The sequence below is a fragment of the Panthera uncia genome, assembly GCF_023721935.1.
Source record: "Panthera uncia isolate 11264 chromosome B2 unlocalized genomic scaffold, Puncia_PCG_1.0 HiC_scaffold_24, whole genome shotgun sequence".
Lineage (NCBI taxonomy): Eukaryota > Metazoa > Chordata > Mammalia > Carnivora > Felidae > Panthera > Panthera uncia.
In genome coordinates, this window is record NW_026057580.1 from 98467181 (window position 1) to 98490400 (window position 23220).

Sequence of the window (23220 nt, forward strand, 5' to 3'; positions counted from 1 at the left end):
CAGGTGTCCCAAGAATGCCCTTCATCTTTGCATGAACCAGACTTCATCAGTCCTCCAAGATATATTTTAAATGTCTTTTTTCCCCCCATGAAACTCTGACTTCTGCATACTTGAAGTTCATTGACTGAACACAGACTCAGGAGTTTGTGGGACCTGGTTCCATTTGTGACTGTCACTTACAAAGTGGGTGGTGCTGGGCAATTCATTGAACTTTTGTCCCTGGATCACAGGCTTCTTATGTGAGACGTGGGGTTGTTTTCCCGTTATTCTCACTTCACCCATCCCCACATCTCCTAAAGAGGCCATCGACTTATTTTTTGCTTTTTATAGAGTGAAGCGAAAGTCTGTTTCAAATGCAGTTTTTAAAAAGCTTTAATAACTTCAAAGTGTAAATGTGATAAATTTACAAAGATAACATGTGAAATGTTAATTATCTAAACTTCTCAATATACTTAGGTAATTCTGACAATTTTGAAAAGCACATGTTAAGGGTTTTTTTCAGGCCCTCTGAGGGCATCAGATTTTGAAACAAATTTGGAGTCGACACAGTCTGATTGAGAGCAGTCTGTCTCCTCTTGTCTCTGTGTGTTTACACAGTTGTAATCTTTGTCAGATTATTCATAATATTTACATATTTCCATGTGCCGTTGTCATGCATATTGTTTCAATAAGTGAATCGATCGTGTCCAGAGGCCGATAAAGTGGGTGTGAGACAACGACAGAGCTCGCTGAGCCTTGGTAGTGGGTTTCTTTGGGCTTGATTAAATAAATGCACTACCCAGAAAAAGTAGAAGTGGGAGTGTGGTCTGAAATGCTTTCATTGCTTTCGAAATAATCTCTTCTGCTAATGAGAAACTGGCTTTCTAGGGCGAGTTGCATTTCATGAGAGGCTTTAATAAAGCCAATCCAAGTTTTAAATCATCCAGGAAGACATTTCTCTTTTGGCTTAAAGTCTAGGGACTTCTTTTCTCAATAGCTGCATTTTATGGAACTCACGTTATTGCCAGCCAATTGGACACTCTTCAGTTGCTTTGAAAGATGTACCGGGGGATAATGCTTTCTGTCTAATAGTAGTCGAATTTTAATGGTGGTATACATGTTCCTACGACTTGTGTGTTTCCATAAGGGAAACAAGTCCTAATTTTTCCGCCACCTTTCCAGTTTAGGATTTAAATTGAGATTTGTTCCTACATTCTGCTGAAAGAAGTTTTGATACGCATTTGAGCTGGTGAAGTGAAAAAAATATTGCAAGCCAGTTTCCTGGAAGATTTATCAGGCAGTTTTGTTGATGTTTCTTGCTTCACTTCTCTTACCCATCACAGAAATAAAATTCCAGGCTAGGCAGCAGCAAAGGCCCTTGGATCTGTGTGAGCATGTCAAAAGCATTTTAAGAAGAGCAAAATATTTTAGAGGAAGAATTTGGAAAATCAGCCTTAAGGGATTTAACACATTTTTCTTCTCCTAATTCAGTCCCGTGTTTGTCCCTGTAAGGGAAGAAAGGTCATTAATGGATAAGATTTGCTAAGCTCCAAAAGACTTTCAGAAACTAAAGGTTTTCTTGAATACAAATCTAAAGAGAATGCTTGTTTGGAAACTGGAATGAATGTATTTAGAGTGTAAATTATACTAACTTATTTACATAAAATAATCCTGTTCTATGTAAGATTGTGTTGTCCATTTGCACGTTTTTATTTTGGAGAAATTTAATGACAGATTGGCTTGATAATGGACAGCTGAACAACTTCGAGACTTTGGAAGTTTTGTATACATTTCTAGGAGGGCCAAAATGATCGATCAGAAATGCATGGCTGAGATCTTCAGTTGTCTTGCTACCACTTTGCTAGCATATTTTCAACTCCCAGAGCAGGACCTGGGCTGGGATTGTCACCTTAATTGTTGTGGTGCAGAGGGCAGTTCTCTAGTAAGTGTTCCAAATTTGTTACATTTTAATCTCATAATTTAAAAGCTACAGGCTGATTCTAGTTCTTTTACTGAATTCCTCTCTAGTAGAAAATAAGGGTGTGTGTGTGTGTGTATGTGTGTGTGTGTGATTGAAAAAGGGGAAATGTGAACTAAAAGCCTTATTAATATATGAACTTTTTCCTTCCCTTTTTTAACTGTATCAGGAAAATGAATACAGATGAGTGTTTATATAAATTTGGGAGTATTTTTGAAATGTTTGGATGCTGGATAATTTTTCTTTACAACCTCATACTTTATTTCATATTGGTTACTTAGACTCATATTCAAACTTTGATTTGACCAAAAGATCAAATATATTATAGAAACATCAACTTATTTTTATAAACATCTCCATATGGCAGGAGTCTATTTTTAGAATTTGATTTCATTTTTTATGTGATAAAGTTGAAAAATCTTACTTATCATTTGGTAAGGTGTGGACACTCATTTCTTTGTCCAGTGTATATCTGTAGAGGGACCTACGAAGTATTAAATATTTTAATATGGTTTTGAAAATAAGAAGGTTAAGTGCTCAGGAAAGAGGATAAGGGAAAACGGTATTTATTAATATTAATCCCTTAGAATTTTCCCCATTTTTATGGCAAAAATATTTGAAGTTGTAAAATGTAATGAAATTAGGAGAATTTAATATTTGTGGCTTTTATATATATTTTTGTTAAGAGCCTGGTGGAATCATTTGTATGTTAAAATTTACAAAAATAAATCCAAAGGTTAATGGGATAAATAGTTAGATTTTCTCAGTGCTCTGAACACTGATACTTAACATTATATTCCTCTTGGCGGGGCTAGTCTAGTGCTCACTGCAGGTTGATGTATGTGGCTACCTTATATTCTGCGTATAAGCTCAGTTCTGTCCCTCTTGGGCGTGATTGCAAGGTGGGGGCATTCAGAGTGTGTAAGCAAGTCCTCTTGGTTAATAAATGGCTTATATGTGGCATTGATCGATGGTAGAAAGCCTGAAATCAGGTCTGATGCTGACTGCATTGTCCTTTCTGGAAGGAAGGCCACCTCGCAGTGCAATTAACATCAAGAAGGTTCTGAGACAACAGTTTTGTTTTTCATCCAGTTGCTCCCTTTGTGTCTCAGAGTCAGTCTCCAATTACCTTTATGGATGTGTAAAAGTGCAGTCGTTCCTGGAGCTGCTGCTACGGTATTTATTTCAGGAATGACCTTTTAATTGCAAACTCTCCTTCCAGAAGAGGGTAAGGACCAGAGATATCACAGACTTGGTGAAGTAGTGGCTGAACTTCTAATGACGCTGTTAGGGATGAGTGGGGAGGTCTGTGTTGAAGGCAGCCCTTTGAAATTGATGGACAGAGGGCAGAGCATACTTGGGCCTCTGTGTTATTATTTTGCTGTTATGATCTGGGAGGCAGCCTGGCAGTATGGATGGAACCGGGACAGGCAGTGTATTTATACAGACAGGCAGAACCGCAGCTTTCTACGCTGTTCAGATATTCCTGAGGCAGCTTTCAGAACCAGTTAGAGATTGTTAATGTGCTGTGCTGTAGGCTTTAAGCCAACAGTGACTTGCTGGTTGTAATAGAGAACGGGGCGGGGGGTGGGGGGGTGGGCAATTGAAGAGTATATGATTAGGAGTAACCGAAAGGGTAAAATGGATATTTATCTGCCATATTTACATGTATTCTGTAGTAATAATTATAGCAATAACGATAACAAAGAGCTCAATGCCAGCTCTTTGCTAAATATTCTCCAGTCATATTCACCAATCTTTACAATGCCCTTGCAAGCTGGGTGGTATTTATTATCTCTATTTTACAAGTGAGAACTCTGAGGTGAGGAGGCACTGTAATGACTTACCCAAGGTCACACACAAAGTGGACTGGGATACGGAGGCCTATTGTGTTCTGTAGCCCATGTATCAAATGGTTTCCTTGTACTTGGTAAATCACGCTGCTTATCTTCAAGAAGTTCAAGATACTGTAGCTTTTAAGGTCAATTTTTATTTCTTCTGGCTTGGAAGATGAATTTGTAATCAAAACCAAAGTTGATCATTTTCTAAAACACGGCTCTGATTTCTCTACTTGTAAAACACGGAGGTTGTATTTATAGATCAAGATCATTAAAACCTTGTCATGTCAGTCTTACTACAGGAAAACAGCTTGTGGAATAAGTAACCTTATACTAGTTTTTGTTCTGGAGGGTGTAGGACCTTGTATGAAGAGGAAGAAGATCATGAGTGTCTTTGTTTTTAGTGGATAACTTCGATTTGTGTTTGGGACATGCTAATGTCTTTATCTTGCTGAAATTATACTTAGAGAAAATGCAACAGAAAGTCTTATGTATAACAGGGTGAAAGTGAAGTGCTGGTTCTGTCCCACACATGTGGATGTAATGGTTGGCGGTGATATCCCCAGGCTTAGGGATGGACGGGAGGGCCAGCTCCCTGGGGAAGGTGCCTGAACCTTCCTCTGCTGCAGGCATTAGCCAACTCCGTCAGCCATCATCTTTCTTAGCTGTGGATCCTTGTGCCTCATGAACTACTAATAGGACTGCTATTTTAAACTCTCCCTGATGGGGATGATTGTATTTGGTACTCTAAAGGTACAAACTTTCATTCTTTTCCCTTCTCTCCTTTTCCCTCTCACAGATGAACACAATGACGTGCAGAAGAAAACTTTCACCAAATGGATTAATGCTCGATTTTCAAAGGTAACAGAGACTTTCAAACACTTTATGGTGATTCAGATGCCTCTTTCTGATTGATGGAGTTTGGTTGGAAGTGCAGTGAATTTTGCCATGAAATGTGACCTAACTCTAGAAGTCTTCTGAGTATGCAGATACATTTATACTTTCTTTATTTATACTTTCTTTATTCTCTTCTCCAATATGTTTAAGATTTAATGGTGTAAACACCTTCATGGTAATAAACAGCTCTTTATTTTTACCTGGCACTCTCCAGATATATGCCAATAGTTTGCTGCTTTTGATACTGTGAATCCTGGGTACATTTAGGAAATGAATATATCATTGGGCAAATTTTGTGTTCATTTTGCTAGACAGAAGATGATTTCACTTTGCCTGGTAAAAATCAAATTATTATTCGGGCAGCTTTTCTACCCTGTGCAGAAATGCTTAGGGATTTTTAATACCTGTGGATGTGGCTAATAGTGTTTATCTGCATTGTGGTCCCCCCCGCCCCCGCTTTTTTTTTTTTTTTTTTTTTTTTGGTGAACTTCTTCACTTCTTTCCCCAGGGATCCACTCTTTCTCAGCATTTCTAACCACTTGGAACATAATCCGTGTTTTGAGCGATATTCCTTTTAGGGGCAAAGCAAACTGAAAGAGAAATTGGCAGTGCTATTTTCAAACTTGTAATTATCCATTGGTTATTGCCATTGGAATTTGGTCCTCTAAGTTTGAAGTGGGAGGAAAATTTTCAGGACAGCATGATAGAAAGATGGGTAACAAAGGTTTCTTGGAGAAACATAATCATGGTCTTTTAAATAGTCAGAAAACTACTTTATTATTATTATTTTTAAGAGGGAGGGAGAGAGAGAGAGAGAGAGAGAGGAGAGAGAGAATGCATACCTGTGGGGTAGGGGCAGAAGGAGAAAGACTCCCAAATAGGCTCCACGCTCATTGCAGAGCCCAGCTCGGGGCTCAATTCCACAATCCTGAGATCATGACCTGAGCTGAAATAAAGAGTCAGATGCTCAACCGACTGAGCCACCCAGGCACCCCAAAAGCTACTTTAAGTAAGAGTTATTATTTTCAAACTTTTCTCTTTGAGAAGGTTGCAGAGGTCAGGACCATAAACATTGGTATTTCTTTGAGGCGAGGTGAGAATGTTTTAGATTACTTTTAGTAGCAGCAGGGTTTGAAAATTGTTCCACATCCCAATAATTACGGGTGATTATTTGATTGCAAGTGTTTTCTTTGGTTTTGCAAGTTTGTGTTGAGGGATGTTTTTATTTTGCCTCTGAGAACGTAAGGGTTGTGAAAACTGACTTTGACAGAAGGATCAAGAATATAGAAGTGCTTGCATAATTGGTGGTTTTATGTGTAGGATTATTCCAGAGCAGACACAGGTATTTTGGGGGAAATTTTAACTTGTTCTGTTTAGAGACATAGGTAAGTAAGTAACATCCTGGGTGCTTTGGATTTGGCATTATTCAAAACTTTTGAAGTATCCATCTACATGTGACCATGTTCTGAGTAACATAGTTACAGCAACTGAGAGAGTCTGGATATGAGATACTTCATTCCACTGGTTTTATGAGTGGCCAGGTACGTAAGATCATCTACCCTGATTGTTATTGAGGATGATATGGTCATTTCTAGGTGGAGCAAGTTAAGCAGACCTACTTTTTAGCAGCTTAATGTAGTCATGGGGAAAGAATTACTGTAGAGCTGATTTTAAAGATCGTTTGAAAGCATCGTAGTCTTGATAGACCTGTGTTTGGGGGACATTTGAAACGGGGCAAATTACTTTTGCCCCTAGTTACAAGAATGGAGAGAAACAGTGCAATAGGGCATGGAAAGGTGGAGGGTAGGAGAATAGAGGTGACAATTGAGAAAGAAGAATTGAACATGTTTAACTTGATGGGTATCGCCATGAATTTGGCTCGGGCAAGATAGTACCTCGGCAGTGTGGGACAGACTGTTGAATGGGAGCATCTCCCAGTAGATCTGCTTAATCTCCAGGCCCAGAGCCATCAGTGATGCAAGGCTGGCACCGAAGCTGTACCTCGTACCCCGTGTGGCTGAAGTACTCCTTCTCTAAACTTTAAAACTTTCCTCACTGCAGTTACTGTCCCTTGACTTTTTCTCCATTGGACAGTTCTCAGTGTCTTTTGAGCATTTGGCTCATGTGTCTGAATTTTCTCAAGAAATAGCTCAGTGTTTATCACTAGTCATTAACATCTTTAAAAAGACCTGAAATGACACAAAGTCGAGTACTACCAGAATTGTTTACTTAATGAACTTGATCTTTAAATTTGTACATTTATAATGTGTATATTGTTCTGTAATATTAAGTGAGGGTTTTAAGCCCCATGTAAATTATTTGCCCCAGGAAGGTTGTAATTATTGCCAGGATGGTGAAGAGACCAGGTAATTATTATCATTTTTAACATTTTTAACATTTCAACAGTTTCAGTTATGTAAACTGACAGAGAAGCTAAACGCTTATTTTGTTTGGAGAAAAAGTATCAAAAGGAGAGCTGACCCTGGGAACATTTCCTTTCAGATTACTTCTAGTAAAAAATCAAAGTAGAAGGAAAATTTGATGGTTCTAGAACACACTTACCAAAGGAATGGTGAATATTTGGATATAAGAAGACAGAGGGTTCATGGCAGTGGCATTGAACTTCATCCACATTTTTTCTTTCCTCTGGCTGTCTTAAGTCCATAAATCAGATTGCTTCCACACTGGTGATCAGGAAAGGGAATAGCAAATTTCTAGGCTGGGAGATTTCCAAAGACTCCCCATACAGCTTAATTCCACTGTGCTGGGAGAAGGTGGTTATTTGGGCATTGTGTCACTAGGTAATCCAGAGGTTTGCATGAGGAAAAAAAAAAGTCCTGTTGAAGAGAATGAATTTGATTTCATTTATTTCTTATCCATGTCCTTTGGTATATTGTGAAGTTTAAAATAGAATTATTGATTGAGTCTGCTGCTTCCCTGCAGCACGGGTCTCTTTCCAGAGCAGTAGAGCCCTTGTGTTGAAAAATGCAAACAGACACTTGACAGCATCATCTGCCGTTTAGGAATTTATTTTGAATTCTATCCCTGGATATTTCCCTCATGGTCCTCTCCCCAGCCCATCTCAATCAAACACCAACTGTTGTTGATTCCACTACCTACATATATTCAAAATGTCTATTTCCCTCCATCTTTTTTTAAAAAATTTTTTTAAACATTTATTTATTTTTGAGAGTGAGAGAGACAGAGCATGAGCAGGGGAGGGGCAGAGAGAGAGAGAGAGAGAGAGAGAGAGAGAGAGAGAGAATCCGAAGCAGGCTCCAGACTCTGAACTGTCAGCACAGAGCCCGACGCGGGGCTCAAACCCACAAGCCGTGAGATCATGACCTGAGCCAAAGTCGGATTCTCAACTGACTGAGCCACCCAGGAGCCCCTCCCTCCATCTTTTTGACACCACTTTTTGCCAACTCACTATTATCTGAGTTAGGAAAAAACGTGAAAGACTTTAAGATGGGTTGAAAGATTAGTAGGAGTCCTGTCAGCTCAGACATCTGGCTCATTGCCTTCCCTTATCTTTGAGCTACTCTGCAACTCTGAGAGTTGTAGAAAACAGATAATAATACAAATGATTCTTATCCATAAAAATGCAAAGTAGGTGGAATGCAATTGATTACTGTCCCTTGAATAGACATGTTTTTGCATCTATTGCAAATTTATTTCCACTTTCCTTTATTGCATGTAAACAACATGCGGTCTTTTGAATTCTCCTTTGAACTGGTTATAGCACCATACTGGTTCTCTCGTTAATTAATGAGTTGAAGCCTTTGACACGTGTTGATATTACACGTGCATAAGAGTCATGATTTTACGGTTTTTTGAAAATTATCCCTGAACATGTTGTCATAATCTGCCAGCTGGTTCTACCTTGCCAGGCTTCGCCTTATCCATTCCCTTCCTTCTACTTTCTACAGAGTAGCAGGAGTGATCTTCAAGTGTAAGCCTGAATGCCCTTTTCTCTTCAACTAAATCTTTCAGTGGCTGTCCATTGTTCTTACTTGGCGTGTAAGACCCTAAATCATTGAGCCTTCCAATTTACTCCTGATTGCATTTCGCTTGACTCTCGCTTCCTCTTTATGCTCTGGCCATTGCGATGAGCCTTCTCATGGCCTCTACCCTGGCTCCTTCCTTCATTATTTCCTGGCCAACTCCTCTTATTTCTTGCCTGAGCTTAAATGTCATTTCCCGAGGGACACCTTTTCGGAGCTTCCAGACTAGGGTAGATATGCTCCGTACTCTTAAAGCATTATCCTTTGATGCACTTATCATAATTGTATTTTAAATAGTTACATCTAAGAATATTTGCTTCTCCTCTCTGAGATAGTGGTTTGCTCTGTGGGTGCAGGGATTGCCTGTTTTGTTCACTGGCACCACTTCTGGCATTTAAAAAGCACCCAGTGAGCGTTTATAGACTTAATAGATTAGTGAATAACAATGGCAGAAACATACTAAAATGCCCAATACTTTATATCCATAAACCAGTTGGAGGTGGTTATATTGGAAAGAGGTAGGAGTATAGAATTGAGTGCAAAATAGCGTAAATTGTGTTATTTCATGGATATGAATACATTTTGCTGCATTTACTCACAAAAATAGACAAACAAACCTAGCTATGCAATTTCCTTATTTACCTGTTTTTTGGAGTTGTGCTGGTAAGATTGTTAAATCACCATTTGGATTTATACATATGATTCTCACATTTGCTGCATAGGATTCTTCAAATAGAATCCTCCTATTAAATTTGGTGATGAAAAATGAGATTTAAAACCTAAAATCAGCTCAATTCATTCCTTGATAAGGGATTTGGTAAAGAGCTTGAGAATATTGCGTAATATGGATCTAAAACCATCCTGTGATTTTTTTTCACTATATAAAGAAATATGATAGCTAAGACAGCATTCACTATAAATATATATTCTTTTTGCTGAAAATCCTTGTTAATATGTTACAGAGATCTGCTTTGGAGTTTGGGAATCCTGCGAAGTCACATAGCATAGAATAACTTATGGTTGTTGGATTTGAAAAAGTTATGAAGGGCTCACAAGAAAATGATTATCTAAAGGAGCTAAGAGTTAGGAAATTTAACACTTATTCCTGGATGTGCTGCTCATTTATTTATGACCTCAGGCAAATTATTAGCCAATTTTTCCAGGTCACTTGGTTTTTATTCCTTTAGCTATAAAACACACTTGATCATAATTACTTGCCTCATATTGCACAGAAATATTGAGGCATTATTGTGAAACATTATAGGAGATTGCAGTTACTTAGGAATGCTAAATTAAGACCCTCTCAGGTAATCCTAACTTGTGGTACCCCTGGTCTGTGCTACACATATATTTTAGAACAGAAATGGAAAAAAAGCATTGGCTCATTAAACCCACTTTATTCCATTGTCTGGTGGGTGAAGCTTGAGTGTTTTGTTCCTTCTAATTTTAAAAGCCTCTGGTTTGTTAGGCGGCCCGGTCTCCCTGGGAAGGCAGCGATGGCCTCATTGCTTCACCGCTGGGAACTTTTTCCTGCCGCCCAGCCTGCATTTTCTTTGGCTGACTTTCAGAGCTGCTCATCTGGCAGAGCTGAGACATACAAATTGCAGAAGCTCTTTTATCAGTTTGGTGAGGTGATTCTCAAACGTGGTTTAGCAAATAAAGGTTAGGCAGAGAGTATGCAGGCTTAAAAATGCTGAACTTCAGTTTGGGCAGATTTCTGCCTTTCCCTTTTCGAAGACAAAGAGGTGCAAAGTTTTCATATACGTCACAAAATTCCAAACTTGAAATTTAAATTGATGGAGGATAAAGGAGGAAGTCTCTGAAGCGTTTTTTGTTTTTTTGTCGATTTCAACATGGAGAGCTATTCAAATGTGTTCCTTTTGGAGAAAGTTGGACTTTGCTTTTAGCGTCCCATTGCTTTCTACTGTTTTCATGTTGGAAGTTGATGGTCACAAAAATGAGAGTGGGAAAAGATGTGTAGGGAGCTTTGTAGAAGATGGGGCAATGAAAGCAGTCTGCAGAAGTTGGGTCCTCTTTTCAGTCTTGTGAAGGATATAGTACAGGCTTCCTGTGTGCTGTATCGGTGCACCTACAGTAGAGATCTGTAGAGACCTATCAAGTTAGGCCCTGAGTTCACCGTTGATTTATTTTCCTGACCATGAGTATGGCAAGTCAACTAATTGTTTTAGGTGCCATAACCATTCAACTGTTCCTTAGGAAGTTTTGATTTGTATTTACTCACCAATACCTTTAAAAAGCAAACAATAAAACGCACTCTGTATTCCTAAACAGTTCCAAGCCATGTTTTGGCTACGTTACATAAGTTTGGTTTTGTTGTTGTTTGCTTTCATTCAATTTGATACCTTTTGTTTGTTTTGGTTCTAAACATTATACTTGCAACATGATTTTCACCTGGTTACTGTGGTTAAAGTAAAAGTTGTTTAGTAGGCTGTATTTTATGTTTTGTACATATTGAGTACTTACTAAATGATTTGGACTGAGCCTATTAACGTTTGTAAGTGTTAAGCAAATTTGATAATATTTGCTGAGTCTGTAACTGATGCTCAGTTTTGAGATGGATTGGCTCAGGAAAATGCCTTTTCACCCATTACTTGGAAAGGGGGGAGCAGAGCCACATACCTTGTGCTTTTCCACTCAGCCTGTGTGACCCCACCATCCCCACCTTCAGAGATGGGCTCTGATTGGTGCAGGGGTGGTAGGCCTGGGCCAGTGTAGGCTGGAGAGCTCTCAGGAGAGGATTGTTGAAGAGATGGTGGTTTTGGGGGGAAGAAGCTCTTCCTGTTAAACAGCTAGGAGACACTGGACCTATTTTCAGCTGTCCCTAGCCTTAGGAAGCCTTTAGGTCCAATTGCTACACGTAGCCACCCGCCAACTATGAGTGGAGGCAGATCGGGTTGGGTGGGGGTAGTTGATGCTGTTAGTTTTGCTTTTACCATCTGTTGGGGAAATTAAAAAAAAAAATCCTGCCAACAAAAAGACCTCTATTCGATATAGAATACAGAGCACACAGAATTTATTTTCGGGTATTTCTATCAGATTTGGTGAATGTAGGCAGTTGGTGAAAAACTGGAAGGTCTGGACAGAATTTCACACATTATGTAGTAAAGTTGAAGAAGGAATGATGAACACTTACCTCCTGGAGAGAAAAATGGATGCACCTTGTCTGGGCCTCTGTCTGCCTCCTAAGAGACTCGATTACTTTGAGGTCATTGTTATCTTGCATTGGAAAACTGGAGATGGGGGTTTATCTAATTCCTCACTAAAAAGTTGGTCCGGTTGTGTTTTTAGGGAGACACCCTAAGGGGATGGAAAGGGCAGGTCAGCTGCCTCTCCTTGATTACACAAAGGAAATGTCATTTCATTTACCTTTATATTATCACTATCAATACCGTAACTAATGCCTTGCTCTCGTCCCATGGTACCCTGTCTTTTGAGGAACTGCATTCTGCAAACATTTCCCCTGCTTTGCCGGTTGTGCATATCTGGAATGAACTGTATTGTTACAGACCTTGCCTGGTATGCACGTGGAGTGGGTTTATTCAGCCCACAGACCTCACCTGGTTGTTTGTCCATGGAGTATGCACTTGGCCCTGCACCTGGCTGCCAGCTGTGTGAGCCTCACGTGTGGTTCCCTATCATCCCGGTTTATCAGCTCCCTCAGTTTGCTTGCTTACCCAAGATCAAGGTAAAAATTCTGTTACATGCTGTGTGACTTCTGATTCTCTGAAAGATATTATGTGGGTTAGCTTGTGTTTTATAGTATTTTGTAGTTTTTAAGGCAAACACACATTTATTGCTTTGATTCCTATGTGAACACTGCATAAAGCATTGCTCTGCAGTTAATTGTCCCTTGTGTGATTACCTGAGCCATGTTTCTCCAGTCCCTCACTCTTCTTCCTTTCCTCCCCTCCCTCCCTCCTTCCAAGCAAGCTTCTAAATGGAATCTTTTTCAGTTCTTAAGAACTTGTGCTGACCACCTTGAATTCTTCAAAAGAATGGCCAAGTGCCATGTGTTCACTGATTCTTTAAGTGACCATAGAATGTCTGGCTGGTTTTCTTTTGCAAGCTGTTTAAAGACCTCATTAGGCATTTCACTGCACTCATTTTGTTCTTACTCTTTTCAGTCCAAAGCAATCGTGCTTTCATTCTTTCCCCGTGGGGTGGAATCGAAAAGTTGATATTGACCATCATATGGTCTTCATTTCATTGGTGAAGCTATAACTTTAAAATTGTGATGAACCTATATTTATCACGTTGCTTAATCTTTCGTAGAGATCCCATTCTTTGTTTTGGTCTATTATTTAATTTATGCAATAATAATAATACAATAATCATAATGGCACAAAAATTAGGTGATAGAAGAAATCCAAAGAAAATATTCTTCAACTCCTTTATTTCTTTTTAAAGTTTCATTTATTTTGAGAGAAAGAGAAAGTGCAAACGGGGGAAGGGCAGAGAGAGAGGTAGAGAGAGAGAATCCCAAGCAGGCTCTGCACTGCCAGAGTAGACTCCAACGCGGGCCCCCAACCCACGAACCATGAGATCACCACCTGAGCCGAAGTTTGTCACTCAACTGACTGAGCCACCCAGTGGTTCTATAACTGCTTTTAATTCCACTGCTTTTAATTTCCAAGAGAAAAACTATAATGTTTTTGTTATAAAATGCTTTAGAAAGTATATTTATATGTAAACATAATTAGCCAAAATGGCATTGCTCTTGGGGCTGCTCACTGATGTACTTACTGACTTTTAAGAAAATGAAGAATTATTGGGGGCACCTGGGTGGCTCAGTTGCTTGAGCGTCCTACTTTGGCTCAGGTCATGATCTTGCGGTTCGTGAGTTCAAGCCTCCACATCTGGCTCACTGCTGGCAGCATCAGTGCAGAACCTGCTTTAGATCCTCTGCCCCCCTCTCTGCCCCTCCACTGCTTGTGCTCTCCCCCAGAATAAATAAATAAATATTAAAAAAAAAGAAAATGAAGAATTACAAGAGCCAATAGGGTGCTACGTTTGTATCAGTGCTGAGATTTGCGATTCATAAGTGAAAGAGTCTGGTTTTAAAAATATTAAAAGAGGGGCACCTGGGTGGCTCAGTCGGTTAGGCGTCTGACTTTGGCTCAGGACATGATCTCATGGTTCATGGGTTTGAGCCCCATGTCGGGCTCTGTGCTGACAGCTCAGAGCCCAGAGCCTGCTTTAGATTCTGTGTCTCCCTCTTGTTCTGCCCCTCCCTGGCTTGTGCGCTCATGCTCTCTCTCTCTCCTTCAAAAATAAACGTAAAAAACTTAAAAAAATGTTAAAGGAAAAATTAAATTGCTTATTTCTTATTGAATTTTGAAAATAATCAACCCCTTGCCCCAAACAATCAAAAACCTAAAACAATAAAAAAAAAAAAATAAAAGAGAGAGATGCTAAAGCTTGCAGTATGTTATCAGAGGTTGGGGACATCAGATTCACCTGAGATTAATCAGAGAAGAATGCAAGGACATTGTGGTATATATGCTGTAGATGTGTATGTGTGTGTGTGTGCGTCCATGTGTATGGTGCACACGTGCATGCACACACATGCAGTACCCAGTGGAGACAGTAACTAAATTGCATAGGCTGCCTCGAATCCCGATTTGAAAATAGGGAGCATAAATAAATCACAGAATAGGCAAACAGTGTCAAAGGGCGCAAATTTATTGTTTGTAAGATACCGTATCAGATATGTTAGTTGTGAAAGCATTTAAAAACTTATGTTTTTGCTCATCTCCTTATTATACTCAGTTGTAACTTGATTGTTTATAATGAGATTAGGGCAGTCATAGGACAGGTTCTGTCTGTGTACTGTATCTGTTACTTGGTACAAATTTGGCAGCTCATGAGTTCCTGCTAATGTGCTCAGCATGCTGCGTTGGTCCTGGTTTTGTTAACATGTCGGTTCTGAAGGCCTTGAAGACAAGGCCTGCATTTGTCAGCTGTGGGTGTTTGGGTGGTCAGTGTCAGCCTGGCAACCCCAGGGAGGAGGCACTGATCAGCCTTCTAAATGGAAAATCCGAGTCCCAATTCTACCTCTGGTTGGTTTGCTATCGGTATAAAGAATTAGCACTTTGTTCTCATAAGAACTCCAGACTACACTTTCTAAGGTTTACTTTCTTATTCCATATTTGGCAGATCTTTCTTCCCATTGCCACTCCTACTATTGGTGAAAAACTTGACCTTTATGATGGAAATAACTGTTTTGGGAGTACTGAAGAAGGGGGAGAGTAAGCCAGTGTCAGCTTAGAGAGAAGGTGGGGACCCAATCACAGACGATCTTTTACTTGGAGTCTGGATTGTCTTTGCCCATAATGGAGCCCTTTGCCTGTAGTTAGAGTTATTTTGGCTCTAATGCAGAGGCAGAGGGATCAGTTAGCCTTGTCCTAGAGGCACGAACCGGAGTGGGAGCTGTGATGACAGGGAGAGGTGGTTTTAGAGCGTGTGTTTGGAAGTAGGTGAAGTGGGGAGTGAGTGGAAAAAGTAGAATCTGAAATTACTTCTTCGTGGTTTGGTTTGAGCCAGAATAATGTCTGCTGGTGTTTTGTATTCAGTCATGTTCCCTAGTCTTTGGATGGTGGTGTGTGTGTGTGTGTGTGTGAATGTGCATGTGGTTCCTTTCCACAGACTTGATCACTCCTTCAGAGGACTCACTGTTGACTAAACTTCTCACATGCACGCGGCTATCCCTATGCAGAGGTTGCTACTCAGTCGCCCTATGACTTGGTATGCCTGTGGACACAATTTGTTTATCTGCACCATGTTTTAGGAGACTAAAAATAGCAGGAGATTACACAGATAAACTCAGATTTCCAGTTTCTTTTGAAAAGCCCAAAGTCCTGCCAACAATGGGCTGGGATTCCTCCATGGCCACTGGTGGCTGGAAATGAGCTCTAGCTGTTGCCTTCAGCCTTTGGGCTGATTCTCCGGGTGTGAAGGAGCCCATCAGGTTTGCTTCATGCCGTTGTACCATCACAAGTGTCTGTCAGTATTCATAGCCACTGTTCTCCCACAGACCCGGGCTTGTCCTCATGCATTGTGATGACAGTTTGCTTGTATCCTCTGACACTTTTAAATCCAGAAGGTCTGTGTCCCAACTGCTGATATTAATACTGGTCCCTCTTGTCACAATGGCAGGGTTTCAGAGCTGGCATCCGGAAAATGCACAGAAGTATAAGGCGAAAGGGTTGAAGGAGGGGCTGGCCAGAACTGGTCACCTATGACATCGTCACCCTCTGCACTCATGTTGCCTTTTCAGTATTTAAAACTAAATGTGACCCGTGGCTTATCTGCCCCCCAAGTTCAAGATTGTGCATTTGTACTGTTTTGTGTTTATTGGAAAACTATGAGAACCCTCTCTGGTGAATGGGGAGAGTGGCCTGAACTTGGCATTTCTGCAGGGCCAAGCACAAAGAACGTATTCACCAAATATTTGTCTGATTGAGTTATTAAGCTGTATTCTTTCTGTCAGGGAAGTCTCTGCAAATCTGTCTTTGCAAAGAATTAAAAATCTAAATAAGAGGTTGACTGTCAGGATGAATCAGTTTTTAATTTTATTCAATGATGACTTCTGACATTTCCAAACAGTTTCCCAGGGTGGACCCCATATTGAGAGCCTGTGATAGGAAGGCACAGATATGCTTTAAAGTTGTGTGCTTGGGAAAAAATCATCTTCATTTGGAGTTCATTTAAATATGGTATATATTTTGTTGCTCTCTTTGGGAAGTCATTAAATACAACTCCCGCTATTCTGCCCCCATCAATGAAATATTTCCTTCCATAAATGTCAAAGTCTGGTGCCCTCGTAATTTTGGTAGCAGTTTGGCAAAGACTTGTGGATTTGGAACCAGATTTTGTAGTATTAGATCCAGGTTCTGCCTCTCACCTGTCACGTCACCCCTGTTTCAGTTTTCCTGCTTTAAAATACTATTATCAAGAAATAACTAATACATGTAAATAACACATCTAAATCTCTATAAATCTCTTAGAATGTATCTAAGTGGTTGCTATAGCTATGTCTAAGAACATTTCATATTTCCAGTGTCTTTTTTTGTATGGCCCACAAGCTAAGAATGGTTTTTCCATTTTTTAGGTGGTAGCAAAACATAAAGAATATTTCACAACACGTGGACATTATATGAGATTCAAATTTCAGAGTCTACAAATAATGTTTTATTGGGAGATAGTCATCATTATGATTGGCTCATTTGTTTCTGTATTGTCTGGGATGCCTTCATATTACAACAGGATTGAGTAGTTTTGGTAGAGACCACCTGGCCAGCATTGCCTAAACTAGTTACTCTCTGGGCCTTTACAATAAAAATTTTCTGGCCCCTGCTCATAGGGCACAAAGTATTGAATCACATATGTATAGGGTGTAAGTGGAACTTGCTCTTTGGCATAGGCTTGTTCTTTCCATTGTTCCATTAGGAGTGTTATGAGACACTCCTAAGTTGTATTTGTCATGACTGTGTAGTATTTTGTGGTGACTGCCCATGTGTATGGTGAGTGTGGGTGTGTGCTTTCTGTGTAAGTTTTGAACCACAGTTTTGGATTTGTATGAGCCTAGGTACCTTTCTTTACTCTTTGTCCAATGAGGAGATTCATAGGCTGTATTTCCCCCTCTTTGGCCATCTTACAGGTGTAGTCCTTCTGAGGACACCCAATGGGTATATACACTGATAATGCCATTACTGGACTGGGGTGGGAGAGTACTGGAGAAAGAGACACCGCAAAAACCGTATTTCTTCCCGATCGCCATCAATATTCATCTGAAATTGGGAAATAGAATGAAGAATTTGAGCTACTGTTCCTGTAGGGTTTTGTTTGTTTTTGTTCTTAAAGAAAGTGAAGACATTGGTTCTACTGTATGAATGACTGACTTCCAGAAAGATAGGGCTGTGTCTCCATCATGTGTGTTTCAAAACAATGCTCCACAGGGAGGTTTTCTCCAGGTTTGTTGCTCAGGAAATGAATGAACTAGACAAGTGAGAGAGGAAAGGAGTGTCTCATCTAGAAAAATTAATGCTACTTCTTAGGCTTTCTACTTTGCTATTGAGCAACAGTGGGGCTTAGGGAAGAATCTAGGGAGTTTTCTGGTGAATTATGGCTTGTCTCATGATACATACCTACAGCACAGTGTGGCGTGCTCTTGTATATCTTGTTCATTATTTTGGAATGGGATGTAACCTTACAGGCCATCATACTAGAAGATCTTTATGAATTGATACTAACGTGTACTCAGGTTCAGAATCTGCTTTTACATTCCTGCCTGGAAATGAATTATTTGTTTTATTCATCCATTTAGATATTGTTGAAACTTTATGGCACTTTTATGACAGTAGAAACACTGAAGTGATGTTTCTAATATGAATGATAGTATCAACCATTTATTGAACATCTGTCATCTTAGTTTTTAACAGATGAGCAAATAGATGTGGAAAGGCTAAGTAAAAGGCTTTTTGTCAGTGTGGTCATCGATGGATGGACATTCATAATTATTTGTCATATATTTATATTTATATTATGCTGGTTTATGTTATTTTATTTATTTATTTGAAAATGGATAATGGATTTGAGAAGACCTTACTTCACTGCACTTGTTATCAGTAAGTTTTTAAAAATACAATGTATTGTCAAGTTGGCTAACATACAGTGTATACAGATGCTCTTGGTTTTGGGGGTAGGTTCCTGTGATTCATCGCTTACATATAACACCCAGTGTTCATCCCAACAAGTGCTCTCCTCAATGCCCATCAGCAATTTTTCCCTCTCCCTCACCCCTCTCCCCATCAACCCTCAGTTTGTTCTCTGTATTTAAGAGTCTCTTATGGTTTGCCTCCCTCCCTCTCTGTTTGTAACTATTTTTTTCCCCTTCCCTTCCCCCATGGTCTTCTGTTAAGTTTCTCAAGTTCCACATATGAGTGAAAACATAAGTCTTTCTCTGACTGACCTATTTCACTTAGCATAATACCCTCCAGTTCCATCCACGTTGCTACAAATGGCAGGATTTCATTCTTTCTCATTGCCAAATAGTATTCCATTGTATGTATAAGCCACATCTTCTGTATCCATTCATCAGTTGATGGACATTTAGGCTCTTTCCATAATTTGGCTATTGTTGAAAGTGCTGCTATAAACATTGGGGTACAAGTGCCCCTATGCATCAGCACTCCTGTATCCTTTGGATAAATTCCTAGGCACTAATAATGAAACAACAGAAAGAGAAATCAAGAAATCGATTCCATTTACAAGAACCATATGGTTCATCAAGAACCATAAAATACCTAGGAATAAACCTGACCAAAGATGTAAAAGATTTGTGTGCTGAAAACTATCGGTAGTTTTTAAGATTTTTTTTTTATCCTAGATAATCCCTCTTTGTTACTCCCATGAGTTTCACCTATATTCCTGTGTCTTGCTGTAAGATCAGAGTTACACATCTATCCCTGAAAGAGCATCTGTTTGTTTGGTGGCTAGTTCTCTGAAGTGTACTTTTGCTGGTTCAGAGAGGAGGAAGGTAAGAAAGAGGTAGCAGATGATGAGGGCCCCTTCTCCCTTTTGCTTTTACTGATAGCAGGTGGGAAGTCGAAATGTGCAAGGAGCTCTCCCTTGCTCTGCCTCCTGCAGTATTGCCTCTGGTCCCTTGGGCCATAACTCCCACATGGCGTATATCAGTTATTGTGACTGATGGAGATGATCAACGGGTCCCTGACACTATCGCTGCTCACCGGAAGGGCAGCTGGGACTAGAAAAGCAGCTTTGTTTCACACACAAATATGCCATAGTTTATTTTTTAACTGATTCTATAGTGAAAACTTTACCATACTTCCCCTCATTTCGAGTATGGGACCTATTAGAAAAGCCAAGTTAGTCATCATTAGTTGACAATACTTTATACTTAATTAAAAATGTAAAAAATCAGGAGGGGAGGAAAAATGGAAAATCCTAAATTTTAGGAAGCTTCGGAATGGCTCCCTCCCTCCCCTCCTCCATTTTAGGCTCAGAGTAAAATTGTGCTTCATATGACTTTATGTATATATTTTTAAGGGAAAAGTGAAGAAGATAAAATAGTTATTAGTTATAGAATAGCTGTAGTATTATTTAAAAAAATTTTTTTAATGTTTATTTATTTTTGAGACAGAGAGAGACAGAGCATGAACAGGTGAGGGGTAGAGAGAGAGGGAGACACAGAATCGGAAACAGCCTCCAGGCTCTGAGAGGTCAACACAGAGCCCAACGTGGGGCTCGAACCCACAGACCTTGAGGTCATAACCTGAGCCGAAGTCGGACGCTTAACCGACTGAGCCACCCAAGCGCCCCTAAAATAGCTGTATTATTGACAGGCACCAGGACTGTAATCTCGGTGGGGATTTCATACTAAAGGGGGATACTTTGATACAACACGACTTAAAAAAATTTTTTTTTGATGTTTATTCACTTTTTGAGAGACAGAGACAGAGTGTGAGCAGGGCAGGGGCAGAGAGAGAGGGAGACACAGAATCAGAAGCAGGCCTCAGGCTCTGAGCTGTCAGCACAGAGCCCGACGTGGGGCCTGAACCCACGAACCGTGAGATCATGACTGAGCTGAAGTTGGACGCTTAACCAACTGAGCCACCCAGGCGCCCCAGTACAACATAACTTTGATTACATTGTGCTTTGTAGTTGTCTGGTCATTTTCACATAATAGTATTTATTTGATTTTTAGCCTGTGATTTAGAGGAAGGTTAAGAGTGGGCTTAGGTTCATCAGTTCGTTAACGGTCCAACTGGAATTAAAACCCAGGCTTCCTGATTTTCTGTGTAGGAATCCTCCTATTGTTTACAACCATCCTATCACACACACACAGACACACACACACACACACACACACACGCACGCACAGGCAAGGATCTGCCTGTCAATGGTGGGATTTTCTGGCATCAGACACTAGGGTATGTTGGTCGGTGGAAGTTGATGCTATTCATCAATCAGGGTGGAGAGTTTGGGAATTCTATAAGCTTTGTTGTTCGAGATACTGGACTGGTACTGGACTTAGATACACAGCCCGAAATGTCTTAATTGTTCAGAAATTACAGCTAGAAGTATAGGTCTAGCACTGGAGAGCAAACATTGTTGACAAAATGACGTGCTTCTGTAGTGGAAATGCTGCAAGACAGCATCATACCGTGAATGTAACGTGAGGTGATGGAACGGGAGAATCTGCACACTTTTGTTGGCCTCTGCACACAGGTGCTGTATGCCCATTTATATTTTCAGTGATTCTCTGTAGCATTCCTTCTCAGGAACATATACCATAGACAAGGCATCTGGACTTTGGCCATAGCTTTATTTGCTCCCTTTGTAAGAAATAATGCAATTTATATTGTTCATCTTAAAGCATTTGTTATGGATTTCAGAGTTTTCTGTATTTGTATTTCTTTCTATACAAGGCAAAGCTGAAAAGTCTGCTGCCCATCCAGACTTTTAATTGGAAAAAATGAAACCATGCATTCATTTGCCACAGATGTATATGATTTCTGCTACTGAAGAAACTGATAATTTACTTTTTCTTTTACAGAGTGGAAAACCACCCATCAATGATATGTTCACAGACCTCAAAGATGGAAGGAAGCTCCTGGATCTTCTGGAAGGCCTCACAGGAACATCACTGGTAAGAGGGGTCATCTTTGAGAACCAGGCTAAGTGTCTCTCATCATTACTGATACTTGAAGACCCTTTATGGGTACTTACAGTGTAAAGGCCCAAAATAGGAACATTTTTAGAAAGGTGTTTTAATGAATCTTTGATAGAGTAATATTTAGGCTTTATTGAGGGCTCTATTTTTATCAAAGATAAAATTATTTATTATATTTATTACTCTCAGATAGCCCAGGACAGAATTACAAGGAGGGATGGCTATGTTAAGAGGGCATAATGTTTTGAATAGTAGAAAACACACTTAAATGTTATTTAATAAATATCTTAAAAAGCTAAGAGCTGGGGCACCTGGGTGACTCAGTCAGTTAAGCATTCGACTTGGGCTCAGGTCATGATCTCATGGTTCATGAGTTTGATCCCCACGTCTGGCTCGCTGCTGTCAGCGCAGAGCCTACTTCGGCTCCTCTGTCCCTCTCTCTCTTTGCTCCTCCCCTGCTTGCACGTGTGCTCTCTGTCTCGAAAATAAGTAAACATTAAAAAAAAGTTGTTAAACGCTACACATTTATTTTTATTCGGTTTTCCAGTATTATCGTCATTTCTTCATCAGACCCAACTCTATTATTTTACGTCGTAAGGTACTTTATACCCACACAGAAATAACAGTGCTAATGAAGAGTATGCATTTTATGGGTACAAACTTTAACACTAGAGGTAATAAAAGGTATAGAGAAATGCACTCCTGAAGATGAATTCCTTTCTTGCCAAAGTGTGGGGTGTTATATACTCTGCCTTTTGCCTTCCAGATGGTGGGTAAGGTACCTGTTGCAGAGGCTGATCCCTCTCTCAGATGAGATTCCCTGGCCAGTGAGGCAGAAAGTGCCTCCCAGATCACCTTTCTCCAGGTGGCAATTCCTGCCTTCCCAGGGGGGCCTTGTAATGCTACCTGGAACCTGGGATAGTGCCTCAGAATCCTCCCTGCTCTGTGCACACTGACTGGTGCACTATGAAGGTGACATGACTTCTCAGTCTTTCTGTGTCCAGCCCAGTTAAAAATTTTTAATGTTTATTTATTTTTAAGAGAGACAGAGTGTGAGCAAGGGAGGGGCAGAGAAAGAGGGAGACACAGAATCTGAAGCAGGCTCCAGGCTCTGAGCTGTCAGCACAGAGCCTGATGCAGGGCTCGAACCCATGAACCTTGAGATCATGACCTGAGCCGAAGTCAGATGCTTAACTGATTGAGACACCCAGGCGCCCTGGGCCCAGTTTTGATAAAAGAAGGCTTTCTCCCTGGAGCATTGGTTCCCAAAGTGGTCTGCACATTAGAATCACTAGGGGAATGTTTTAGAAATTCTAAACCCATACTACATCCCAGATTCATTAAGTCATCATCTTTGGGGGTAGGGTCAGACATAAGTTTGGGAGTTTTTGAACGCCAGTGTTGAGGCAAGGGAGTGAACTACTATGTCAAGATGTAAGTGGGGTAACTTGCATTCTGTCACCACCAGCCTCCACAGTGGCCTGAGAAGCCAGGCGGAGCTCCTGGCACAGAGGGGCCCCGTGTTGAGCTGTTCTCTGTACGTCTCAATGTCCATGTTTGTTGGCAATGTTGAGGCTGACTTATTTGATCCCGTGTTTTGTTTTCTAGCCAAAGGAACGTGGCTCCACAAGGGTACATGCTTTAAATAATGTCAACAGAGTGCTGCAGGTTTTACATCAGAACAATGTAAGTGTGCAGCGCGACTTTTGGGGTTCTTTGGTGCTACTGGGGTTATTTATTGTCACGCTGGCCACGTGCTCTGTGCATTGTCATTGATTTTTGGAAACATTTTTCTTACAACAAGTATTG

The 23220-nt window shown here is 40.3% G+C and overlaps 1 protein-coding gene across 4 annotated transcripts in view; it reads left to right on the forward strand.

The window, feature by feature from the left end:
* Nucleotides 1–23220, forward strand: part of UTRN (utrophin) — a 408075-nt gene that overhangs the window by 66858 nt on the left and 317997 nt on the right. For all 4 annotated transcript variants that reach the window (XM_049653027.1, XM_049653026.1, XM_049653028.1 and 1 more), the window contains exons 2-4: nucleotides 4595–4656; nucleotides 21295–21387; nucleotides 23020–23097. In XM_049653027.1, coding sequence (XP_049508984.1) covers nucleotides 4595–4656; nucleotides 21295–21387; nucleotides 23020–23097 — 233 coding nt within the window. The remainder of the gene's footprint in view (nucleotides 1–4594; nucleotides 4657–21294; nucleotides 21388–23019; nucleotides 23098–23220) is intronic.